General features: G+C 35.0%; 1 protein-coding gene across 8 annotated transcripts in view; it reads left to right on the top strand.

The window, feature by feature from the left end:
* The window catches only part of LOC145693650 (uncharacterized), a 363,723-nt gene that overhangs the window by 305,673 nt on the left and 44,919 nt on the right, over nt 1-13,131 (top strand). For all 8 annotated transcript variants that reach the window (XR_014132812.1, XM_081769857.1, XM_081769856.1 and 5 more), the window contains exons 5-7: nt 2,740-2,843; nt 4,685-4,862; nt 8,365-8,608. Coding sequence is in view for 7 of the 8 variants with exons in the window: in XM_081769857.1 (XP_081625983.1) it covers nt 2,740-2,843; nt 4,685-4,862; nt 8,365-8,608 (526 nt within the window). In the remaining variant the exon portion in view is untranslated. The remainder of the gene's footprint in view (nt 1-2,739; nt 2,844-4,684; nt 4,863-8,364; nt 8,609-13,131) is intronic.

Here is a 13,131-nt window from a genome sequence, read left to right as displayed (position 1 = left end):
CAATGTTGTTTTCATCGAGATTGTAAATTTTTCCAAAGCAAGAGCTGTATATATATATATATATATATATATATATATATATATTTAAGGTGAGTAGGTGCAAGTAATACTTTATTTCTTTATTCAGAAATTGAGGGGCATCAATTTGTGGAAGAGCATTCTTTGTAATATACCAAACTAGTATCAAGGAGGTTATTACAATCTGCCACTAGAGGGTTTCTCCCTCTCTCTTGGCTGTTGTATACATTTTGTAATTAGACATTTAAAGGAATGAATGAAGTAGAGGACTGTGAGGGGAGTTGGGAGGCTCTTTAAAAAATGTTAAAAAGTCATTTGTATTTCAAAAAAATCAAGGCTAACTAAATTTATTTAAAATAAAATAATCTCTTGATGGTAATAGAATTACAAACCTGAAATCATCAAGAGTATGATTATTCCTAAAGAAGTATTAAAAAATTATTGTATTAGGTAGTACTGAAATTTTGCTGATAGTTACACTGAATATACTGGAAATATACTGGAATTTCGAAAATGAAAGTCAGTAGACACCCTGTTCTATGACTTAACGGTTCCCGAGATATAGCTCCTTAAATCTCCCGAAATCAGAACTATTTTTGGGCAATATTTCGGAAACGGTAAGTCATAGAGAGATGATATTGTTATTGATCAATATCTAAGATGATGATAAACATTTTGGTACCAAAACTAACCGGTGGCCACTGGCCAAATCATTTGGCCAGTTGGACAGTGGCCACCGATTACTGTTTGTTACTAAAATGTTCATCATTCTCTTAGGCAGTGATCGAAGTGAAACGGTATGCGGTGGTATGCCATACCGCCTCTGGTTTCTCAGTGATGAAGACATACCGCTTCTGGTTTTTCAATTATCAAGACATACCGTCACTGGAAAGTGGATGCTTATACTTTTAATAACTCCATTTTTATACACAGTAATTGACGAATAACTTTGACTTTATTTCTTATATAGAAATAATTTCTAATTTGGCAATACCAACATTTTTGTTATACTTTTCTTATCTTTTGTTTTTAAAAACTGTTGTCTAAAAAGAAGTTCACCCCTTGCTTCCACGCAAGAACGCATGTTGGTTGGGTTGGTTGCAGATAAGGGTCACATGACAGAAAGAAATCTTTGATAGGCCAATTCAGACATAAGGCTGTGTTTGAGGCGCCTCGTTTAAACTGAAATCGGAAAGTATTATTATGAGTTCGCCAGGACTTCTTTTGTCTATAATGGTAAAGAAATACCTAACTGAGTTCTGTATTTATGAAAAAAAAAAATATATAGTTTATGCAATCAAAAATCTATTATTTGCATAAGTATTCGGCTATTGTTTGGTGTGTCAAGAATATTAAATTGATGGTGTTTATATATATGTTTATTAAAACGTAATTTTGCGTCTTTTTAATAGTTGGATAACAACCTTCCAGGGCTTTGGAATATCTCAGTCGAGTGGGGAGTCTGGGAGTTTACCCGCAGGAAATTATTTAAAATTGTTAACATATATTTAAAAAATCCGTTTTAGAGGATTTTCGCGTATGAGTCTCTATAAGGTAACATATGGAGATATTTATTATTATTATTCGCAGAAAGTTGCAGGGGGGTCAAAGCTTCTCCATACCCCACCCATAACTACGAAAACTTCTCGCAATGGTTTTGATTCATTATGGAAACAAAAATGCAATCTTTTACGCAACATACCATCACTGTATTTCAACATTTAGATAGCCGGTATGTCGAGTCAAAATAGTAATAAAACATACCGTCTCTGCTTTTTTTTTTTTTTTTTTTCCACTTCGAACACTGCTCTTAGGTATTGATCAACACCAATGTCATTTCTCTGTAACTTATGATTCCCGAGATATGGCTCCTTAAAATTTCCGAAATTCGAACTCTTGTGGTCAATATCTCGGGAACGGTGAGAATGACGCGAAAAATTCGATCACTTTCTCAGATAGTTTTTGATGCTCTATCGAATGGAGGACTCAACATAGACAAATTCGCAAATAACAAACACATACACACATTGAGATTAGAGAATTCAGTAACGAGCTTTTTAAGTTCGTTGAAAATACAAAATAAGCTTCACATTTCAACGAAGAGCGTGAACAAAATAAGCCCATTTATAATAGGCTATTCCGTTCCTACCATTAGCAGATTCATAAGATGGGATCATAACTTTCTGTTTCTCGTAGAACATGTTCCTGAAAAAAAAAAAAAAAAAAAAAAAAAAAAAAAAAAAAAAAAAAAAGCTCCGTGTGAAAAATTAGTAACAAAGAATTGTTTAGAAGATGACCTAAGTTTATTAGTGACGTCATGTGATGTCTGTGAGAAAATAAATTACAGGTTCTCTATCTCAAATCCTTACTTGAATGCGTCATCGCTGTACATAACTCCCTGGTTGACTGGTTATGTTTATAATCACGCGTTAAATATAGTAATGTTGAACCCTGAATTAGAAAGCGCGTGTACGCTAATAAATTCAGTAGTCTGTGCTTGACACAATTTTCTTTAAGTATTCAGAGCGGATGTACTTTTCCTGTTACGATTTCAAAGAAGATACGTACCAACCCACGATAGCAACAGGTAAACCACTCGAAGCTTTGTTACAATTGTGTCCTTTGAATTACGTGTTGTTTTAAAATTATCTCCTACTTTGTCATTTGGTATCGTTTATTTATTTATTTATTTATTTATTTATTTATTTATTTATTTTACAGGCATGTGATTGTCCACTTTATTGGAAGGTTCCACTCTTCATTGCTGCAGGGGGTGAGAAAGTTGGCTATGTATCATCGGATACCTTTGTGGACTTCTGGAAGAAGTAAGAATATCGTTACTTTACTCGGTAATCGGTTTTCACATAAACAAGTGAGATTCGTTTCACAGAGTGAAACAAATGGTATACTTCCGAACTATGAGAATCCAATACTCAAACTTGAAGAAGTACCAGAGATGGCGTGGATCAATGAAAACTTGACATGACCCACGACTCACCTCGACCCACTCCCATAACGCGCCAACCACCATTACCTACTGTGATTCACCACCCACCAAAACTCATCGTCATCAACTCTTAAAGTTATGATCCACGTCCTTCTCTCCATTGACTAAAGAGTTTACACTTGTAATAGAACAAAACTGTAAAATTACCAGTAATCGGAGTTTGAATTTCGATGGTCAGTCATGTAAGCACCGCTCTGTTACAATACCGGGGATCTGACATTTACGATATAAAATAGTAACGTGTTTGCCGTGGTCCATATTACGATGAATTTCAATTTAGTTACCATATACAGTATAATTATTTCCTTGTTGAATTACATATACTTTTCAGTGAAAAAAAGGATGAAATACGGGTAAAGTAGACCAAAGCAAAGAAAAAAAGTAGTGTAAAATTCGACTATATCTCGAAAGCTATTGTAAGTAGTAAGTCCAGTTGCTATTATTACAATTACAAATATCAATATCCAAAAGTACCTGAAGTTCTTTTTTCACTTAGACATACTCATCGCAGGTAAATAAATAGAAACAAATGAAAAAGGAATAAAAATGGAGGCCTTGAAAGTAAAACGTAGACAAATTCACCAGTGTTTAGAAGATGCTGTGTACAATGTACTGAGAAAAATGGGTCGGTGAGTCTGTGGAGTGGGTCACGGTGGTGATGGGTCGAAGTATGTCATGTTCTGTTGACCCACGACCTACTGACCCACTCACAAATCTTGACCCACAATCCACCCCATCTCTGAATAGTACGTCTATAACTACTGCTTGCAATAGTTAATTAGATCAAAGATAAAAACTTGTTCTTCGGACATTAAATCCATATCAAAAAGCTTTTACTCGCTATACCTTACTGTTTTTTCCTATGGCCATAAACGTGGAAACCGGAAATCGTTAATTTGAACCAATTCCGGGTTGAATAGATGGTTAAGAGAGGAAATAAGAATCTACTCGTGGGAAGCTGAATCGATTGAAGAAAAAGTTGCATCTCGATATCTCTTACTGTTTTTGCTTTACGGAAATCAGTATTAAAACCGGAAGTAGTAGTATTTTCAACTTTTAGTTTTGGTGGCCAGGTTGTCATGGTGTGCACTTTCAGACTTTGACTCGATTGTAGAAAACCGCTTGCCGCTGTTTATTACCATTTTTGTTGTATGACAATAAGTGATGTGAAGTAATATTAAATTTGAACCATTTCCGGTTTTGGTAGACTGTTCTCGATAGTCATAGTACATTGCCTTGAAAGGCAGAATCGATTGCAAAAAAAAACGCTTTTCGCTATGTTACCGTTTCCATTGTATGACTACAAAAGTTGAAACCGGAAACAAAATTTGAACCATTTTGTATTTATAAAATTATGGTTGATTAGATTACCCATAATATCAGGCCACTGCTGAAAATTAGTGTAAATATCTGGTGTGAGAAAATTTGTCGCCCCACTATGTTACCAACCTGGATTATTGCACAAAATACGTGCCTCCCCGTGGGATACATTGACTTGTCGCGAACAGAAGCCATATCTATCTGTCTTACTCTGTTCATGAGCCGTTCGGGTTAAATGGTACATAAGACTCATTTATTCTAACTAACTGTATATAATATAATATACTAAGCGTAGATACTTAAAAAGCATCATTAATTTTTTTGGGCAATTTCTTTCAGAGTTTTGTCAACATATCACGATGCCGAATCCCGTTTTGTGTATATCTTGACCCGAGGCCAAAGACAATACTTGCTTCCAGATGACTTCATTCCTATGATACAGGATGTTGTAGACACTCACCCTGGTCTTACGTTCCTCAAAGAAGCCACGGAATTTCACTCCAGATATGTACATACAGTATGTATGCTATTCATATGTCTATTAAAATATATATATTTGTGTATCAATTACAACCTTTAAACTTATGTTAAGTGATCAGTAAATAGAGAAAAAATTATTGTAATAAATTTCATACAGTGGTCTAGTGTGTGAGATAGTGTTCTCAGTGTTTGTAGAATAATGAAACCGTCATCATACCTTAACTTATAATACCATTTTAGCATACGTAGACCTGACTTCATTGTACACAAATGTACTCAGGGGAGGATCCAGGACGGACTTCTGGGGGAGGCGGTGGGTTGTAATACTGCTACTTAAAGCTATTTTTAAGAGCTCCGAACTCTGGGATGGGTTTTATTTATATATAAAATAAGAAAGTTTCCTCTTCTGGGGAGGGGCGATTACCCCCCCCCCTGGATCTGCCACTGAATGTACTACTTACCCACAGTGTCAGCGCCCATGAAGAATTCCTAAATATGCACCCTAGGCAATTTTCCGCCCCCTTCTTCAGAAAGAACAAATCTTAAAAGCCTCGATTTTAAGTATGCTACTCCATCATGAACAACGAAGATGAGGGAAAGTGCACTCGCACTCAGAAAGGCCTAAACACTGCAATACAATCTCATTTTGTCTTTTTTTCTTTAAATAATAATCTATTACATTAGTGGAAGATAAAACATACACATTTGAAGAGGTAAAATGATAATTCTTTCTATAGAATTCAGTATCGAGCTTCAATCTCAATATATCAGCTTGTAATTCCAGAGCAACTAGCTCTTTCATTTTTATTTCTTGATTTTACTTCTACATCTGTTAAAAAAAATTTTTAAAACTTGTTTCCACCTTCAATGATAAAGAAATTGTTTGTGACAAACACAAGAGTAGTTTTCATATCAAAACTGTGATAACTAACTAAATGGAAGAGGTGTTCGGTACTGTTCGAGAATTGAGTTCTTGTATTTGACAACGTACAAGCAATTCACGCTGGGCTTTGTTTGATCATTTGATTTATCACTGTCCATGTGACCTTAAACTAATACGACATAAATATGATCTATGAATGTAATATTCAAATAGGTCAGCTTAGTAAATTTAACTATCATCATCATGAAGTCTTGTTTCCAATAAGAAATATTTATTTTAAATAATATAGTTATCACCGATGTTGCTACGTCTCGAAACTTACCGCCCCGCGCAAATGCAGATGTTGCACATATAGTTTTGAGTTTTACGTCCCAGTTGCACATATAGTAGAGCTGGCCCTGACATACCGTGAAGTCCAAAAATCAAGCACGCACTTTCTAATCCAACTTCCCCAGTTTGTCCTAACCATGAACAGTTTCACATTTGAAAGTAATCTTCAAATCAACGGTACTACCGTGGGAGTCTCATAATTCCCTCATACGCCAATGTTTTGAAGAGGCGATTGGAAGAATCGCCACTTCAACTCCTCTTCTACAGTCCATTCACACATGTCATTTTCCAAATATGGACCCACACCCAGGCACCAAAGGAGCTAGCTATTCCTACAGTTCCTAAGCAAGTTTCCTTCCTCCTGTGGTGGCGGCACTAGTCGCTTTTTCTGTTTACATCAGCTATTCCTGCAGCGCTCAAATTCTCTATTTATCTGTCCTAGAACACAAAACCTATTATAACAGTACCTTTGACCACATCTTTCTCATAAGTATCTACAAAAGCCTTTCCCCAAACTTCTATTTGACCCTCAAGGAAACGGAGCTTTATTATCCGATTTTTGAAAATTCCTCTGCTCTTAACTGTCTATAATCTTTCTTCGTCATACTAATTCAGTGTTACCATACTTTTTTTTTTTTTTTTTTACCTTTCTCCAATTTCTTTCATATTTTTGCTACATATTTTTTCATTCTAAATGATCTCTCATTATTTTTTAATTATTTTTTGATATTTCTTATTTATTATTAATGTTAATTTCTTCTACATTAAGTCTGATAATAAAAGTCAAAACACAGTCAAATAAGGCGTCCACTACGTTGGAATACGTGTGAGTTCTTTTTCATGAATGTTATGTGTATAATATTGAATTTATTGCATTCATCTGTCAATTACAAAGAGTACGTATTTTAGGGACTATAAGACACATTTTGCCTCCAAAATTCAGGTGCGTCATGATTGATTGATTGATTTTTGAGTTTAACGTCTCTTTCAGCAGCGAGGCTATATGAGACGTTTACCTACTGATTAACGTGAAATCCGAACCACATGAGCTCCCGCCGGGCAGGTGTGTCTTATACTCGAAATGAATATAAAAATGTCCAGTGTTCGATTTAAAATTACCGATAGCCTTAAAAATGGCTATATATTCAATACCGTGGGAAACCTATCTCTATCTGGCAACATTGGGAGAAGAAGAAAGCTCAAATGATGATTTCAGGGATTTTAAAGGTCATTTCGGTTTTATAAACTAAGATTTTTTTAAAGTCTGGCTTTGCAATCTAATAAAAATGGTAAAAATGTTACGGTATTTTTAAAAAATGCTTAAAAATGAATTTGCGTCTTATATATATATATATATATATATATATATATGTGTGTGTGTGTGTGTGTGTGTACTCTTTGTAATTGACAGATGAATATATACCGGGTGTTCTAAGAATGGCGCCTACGGAGAACAGGGCGCTATTTTAAAGTAAAGAGAAAATGTTATATAACAAAATGCCATCCAGAGCCTCCATCAGCCGTAAAAGGGAATAAAAATTTCATTATGTAGCAACGTTGCAGATTAATTGGAACCATCAGCATTGCTCTAAGAATCCATCATGCGATTGCATCCATTGTTACACTAATAAGTGGTGTTATTGTCAACGTCTATCGACTTAACTGTTATCTGGAAAGAAAGAATTGATGTAACTATTTGATGGATTCGTATATCTTCTCTGTGGTTCTTTATCTGCGACGTTGCAACATAGTGCAATTTGCGTCTCAGGTCCCAAAAAGTATACAATTACGTATATTTTTCGTTTTATTTTGACTTGTAAAATAATGCTCTGTAGTCCGTGAGCGCCATTTTTAGAACACCCGATATATATATATGATTTTTTTTTTATTGTAGTATCCCTGTTTACTTTTCAGTACTATCTTTTTAAAACTTATTAACACTTTAAGCACCATGTACCTAGGTACATATATTTTGTGCATACTTAGTTTATTACTGAGAGTTATGTGCATATATGAATATTTCATATATTATTCAATAGACCAGTGAACGCTGCTGGCCCCAGAGTAAAATATTTGATTTTGGGGCTTAAACTATGTAAGGAAAATGTTTTATTACACTTCCAGTCTTACTAAGACTCCCACATATTTCAGTGAACAAAAAAGTTTCACGCAAATTTCGAAATAAAACCATATATGATTTATATATATGTAAGCATATTCAGTACTAACTTGCTAGCTGATGTTAAAAGTGCATGGAGAGGTATAAAAATATATAATGCAGCTATAGGTTTTGAGGTTTGATATTATTGAATTATTGTATTTTTAGGTTATAGCTCGTATATATTATTGTGTGAACCGTTCGTGGAGTGGACGAATAACGATCCCAGAACTTCGAAGATCGAATCTGTTGCGTGTGATTCAGCTATTGGAGGATGAAGAAGATATCAACCAAGTGACGGACTATTTTAGCTATGAACATTTTTATGTCATCTATTGTAAGTTTTGGGAGCTCGACAAGGATCACGACTTATATATTGACAAACATGATCTCACGAGGCATAACGATCATGGTATGTAATAACTTAGCGATTTTAAATGTCTACTGTTAACTTAAAATATTGTACAGGGTGGCCCAAAAGTAGGTATACGCCCCTGCATTGATCAAGTATATCATTCTAGTTTATTTGTTTATTTGCTTCGGCTGTTCCGGAGCTTAATATATAAGTAAAAAGACATTAAGAACAAATAATAAAGAAACTAAGTCTAACAATAAGAAATTATACAAAAAGCAACGAGTTGATCAGTACGGGACTGTATACCTACTTTTGGGCCACCCTGTACATTATATATGTTTCTGTTTTTTTCTTTTCTTATTTGTTTTCTGTATACTGAGGATCGAAAAGCAAGTTTATTTTGCAAATATTTTATACGTCTATAGGATATGTACAAACAAAGCTACGTATTTGCGTAAAAAGTGTAGAGCTTTACAATGTCTTGAAGATTTTTTTCATAACATGAGAAGGAAGAAAGATATAAGAAACAATATAACCGAAATATCGTAGTGTATCCTTCATGTGCTTTGAAAGCACATTTTTTCGCTTTTGTACATTAAAAAATATATGATCAGTATAAGTATACTGTTGAAATGTAACTTCATAATAATTTTGATTACTTCATATTTATTCAACAGTATGTGGTAAAGTAGAACTACCAGGTAACCAAAAAAAGTTCTTGCCGTTCTAGAGCATGATAAGCAAAGAGCAATACAGTGGATGGGACATACGTTTAGGTTTCGAAGTAATCTCCATCAGCATCCCACCTTTCGCCAATGTTCCTGCAGCTCAATACCCTGGTAATAAACCTCGGCGGTCATGGATGCAAAGATGTCCGTGAGTGCGTTCCGCAGGTCTTCCTCATTTGCGAAGGCTCTCCCACGGAGATGGTTGTCAATGGAATGAAACAAGTGGTAATATATTGGCACAAGGTCCGGTGATTATGGTGCATGACATAGTGTCTCCAAGTCAAGTTGCTGAAGGGTTTCCCGGATTCTCTTTGTCACTTCTGGCTTGGCAATGTCTTGCAGGATCGGCACACCCTTGCGATTCACCAGTGCCAACTCTTTCTCCCGCAATGCACCCTTTGCAACTATTGAGAGTAGAGTCAGCGGTGATGGTCTGACCAGGTGGAAGAAGCTCGTAATACACCGCTTGATGACAATTTTACAATACAGAGAGTATAGCTTTTCATGGGTACACAGGTGGTCTTGTGGTGAGAGGAACAGGGTCATGCGTCTACAATCAATGTCTGGAAGTGTCATAGAGGACCCACTTTTCGTCACCACTAAGCAAGCGATCAAAGATCGATGTGTTCAGATGTGGGGTGAGCAAGGAGAAACAAGCTGTTATTTGTTGTCCCTTGTTGGGTGCCGACAATATGTAGAGTACGCACTTGCTTAACTCGTATGGCTTCCCTATTCCATGCATGTGCTGTCTGATTGTTTCAGCGGAAACATGCAATCTTTCTGCAAATTCATCACCGTCCTCCTTGATGGCTACTTTTAGAGCCTCGTCATCGAACACAAGTGGTCGTCCACTTCGAGGTTCATCCGATAGGTTCACATCTTCTGAACGGAATTTCTGGAACCAATACCTAGCGGTGCGTTCGTTCACGACATTCTCCTCGATTGCCTGGCATATGCGGGAACTTGATGGGGCAGCTGACAGGCCCATTTTAAAGTCATACAACAAATTCACGCGAATAAGCTGCTTCGATACCTCTACACTGGACAAGCTCTGACTGCTGTATGTGCACAACGTGCCTGTGTTATTGGAAGTAAATGATCAGACTAACTCCCTATCACTTGAAAGACACGTGCATCATTTCATTTCCTCTCTGTGAGTGCATGAATAATGAGACGTCAAAAACGGCACGAACTTTTTTGGTTAGTCGGTATGTGACAGTGCTCTAAGACAGTGCTGTAGTCCTAAAATTTTCAGAGAGTGTACGCTGATTTGAGATCATCTATCATTGTCATAAGAGACATTAAAGGCATTTTTTAATAAGCAATGTAAACCGTATGTATTAATTAATTTAGTATAAAGAATACGTTACTGTTTAATAGTCTAAAACCATTTCATGCTATTTCCTTGATGACACTCCTTACATAAATAACATAAATGGATGTAGGTATGGAGAAGGAACCAACTCACTCCGAGAAGGAACAGAAAAAATCTCGCCGGATTTTTTTCATGACTCATATATTTGAACACATGCTAAGAATATAAGGGGAAAAGGGTGATATAGTCACTTTATCTTTGGAGTCGTGCCCCGATTAAATAAATAAATAAATATAAACGAAACAAAAGTAGAAAGTACTATACGCTTTGAAGCAGAAGGTACACTCTAATGACTAAGATTAAGCAGAGAGTATACGGCATGTCCCGCCGTGTACCCTCGACTACAGCCCGCTCTAAGATCATGTAGTATTTATTTACACAGTTATTTTGCTTGTGTTGGAATTCATATTGTTCAGGTATTTTTGATTATTTACACTGGATCAAGTTGTACGTAATCTTGTAATGATAAAGAGAGGAATTACAATGAATCTATATAAAGACGTAATCTTGTAATTATAAAATGAGAAATTAGAATAAAGCAATCATTCTATATAAACGAATAAAGCAATCACTAACATTTTGACACTCAAACAAATGATTTTAGACGTTATATTAGAAACATGTGGTTTAGAACAAAAATTAGATACTTATATATTTTTTCACTATTTTTTTATATATATGATTTTTCACTAGAATATCTCTTATCCATTTTTAGCTATTCACCAAGATAAAGCTATTTCTTTCAGTGTAAATAATCAGTTGCGTTCAGTATTAAGGCTGGATTCTGTGGTTCATCATATTTGTGTTTTCGCATCTCGTAATAATTGAATGCTTTTTCCCCTTCTCTTAATAATTAGATAAGTCATGAATCTGTACACAGTGAAATAAAATCAGCCTTAATAGTTTTATTTAAAGGCTTAAGGTAATACATTTAATGACTTATTGTTTATCAATAGTTGCAGAATTTAGCAATATTCTCAACAGTCATTTGTTTCTAGCATATTGATTGTGATTTTATTCTTTACAACACGTTCCATAAAAAAATCAATTTCTTTCTACATTTCTGTATAAATTTTCACTTAAATTCATTATGCACAAAAGTTTCGAAACAAAAGATCACTGTTGTAGACTCTAATGCAAAATATATTATTTATTTTCGTGAAAGAGATAAGTTAACAGCATTTTAAAATATCCATTTTCTCAGCATTTTTAAAATATCCATTTTCTCATTATTCTAATAGCACTCAGATGTTCATTTATAGTGTACACGTAGTCAACCAACTTTCTTCTAAAACAGGGAAGATGCAAAATTGAATCCTTTTGCTTTCCTTCATCGTAATGAGTGGCGGTTCTAGGCCGGCGCCGGGGGCCTTCCCCCTCCCCAAATTTATTTACGGTAAAGATAAGCTAATATTTTCAATTGTCGTGAAATATTTAGTATCATTAATATTTATTTTGCAAGAAGTTTAATTTTACCGATTCTTGAATATGAAATGGTCTACCATGATCAGCTCCTTCTATAAAAATTGGGTGGGGGAAGGAGTCACAGTGTATGTTAAAAACTGCGTTTTGTCAAGTTTTAAATGATTTCTTTAATTTCTTAGAAATTTCAAGTAGTCATTTTATTGATTTTTGGTTATGTAACACAGTATTTTTTTAAAAATCTTTTAGAAGTCTTCACTATCAGCAACGTTGTAACGAAGGGAAGACCACATCATCTAAAAATTATATTAATTGCTTATAGACAATGCAATGTTATTTCGAAATTACACCACCAGTACCTTACACCGAAAACGACAGAACGCTAATTGTTGTCCGACTTACTTCGTACTATAAAAATAATATAGGAAATTGTAGTCCGACGTACAAATAAAAAATGGAAATCTTTTTTGCTGTTTTTTTAATCATCTTATTTAGGTCTAAATTGTTGTTGAATTATACCAATATATTCAATGTGGTATTTACAGATTTTTAAGTTTATATATATAGAGAGGGAGATAGAGATAGAGAGAGAGAGAGAGAGAGAAACTCTTAATTCTGTTTTATGTAGTGTAAAATCCAATGAAGTCATTTCATCCAGTGTAAATTAAGTATAAGTTTCCCTCTGGAAATTCCATGCACTGATGAGCTGCTCTATAGCGTGATGGTTAGGGCGCTAGACCTCGGTACAAAAATAATAGATGTAAAATAGATTTTCATTATGAAACAATGTTTCCTCCCTTATACTATCCCCCTCCCAGGGATAAAAATCTAATAATGAGGAGGATAAAAAAAGTGAGGGGGAATTTCCCCCTTCCCCTGATGGGAAGGCAAAAGAGAGAAGAAAGAGAATGTAGATTTTGGATAGCAGGACAACATATAATATACAACGTTAAGAGCTGCCCTCTCCCCAGTTTTCCCTCTACAACCGCCACTGATCTTAAATATGATTTGATTCTTAAATTTTTACAGAGCTTTATAATGGATGTCAAAAAATG

The sequence above is a fragment of the Thermobia domestica genome, chromosome 8, assembly GCF_964235325.1.
Source record: "Thermobia domestica chromosome 8, izTheDome1.hap1.1, whole genome shotgun sequence".
Classification (NCBI taxonomy): Eukaryota; Metazoa; Arthropoda; class Insecta; order Zygentoma; family Lepismatidae; genus Thermobia; species Thermobia domestica.
This window is presented reverse-complemented; position numbering and strand designations above follow the sequence as displayed.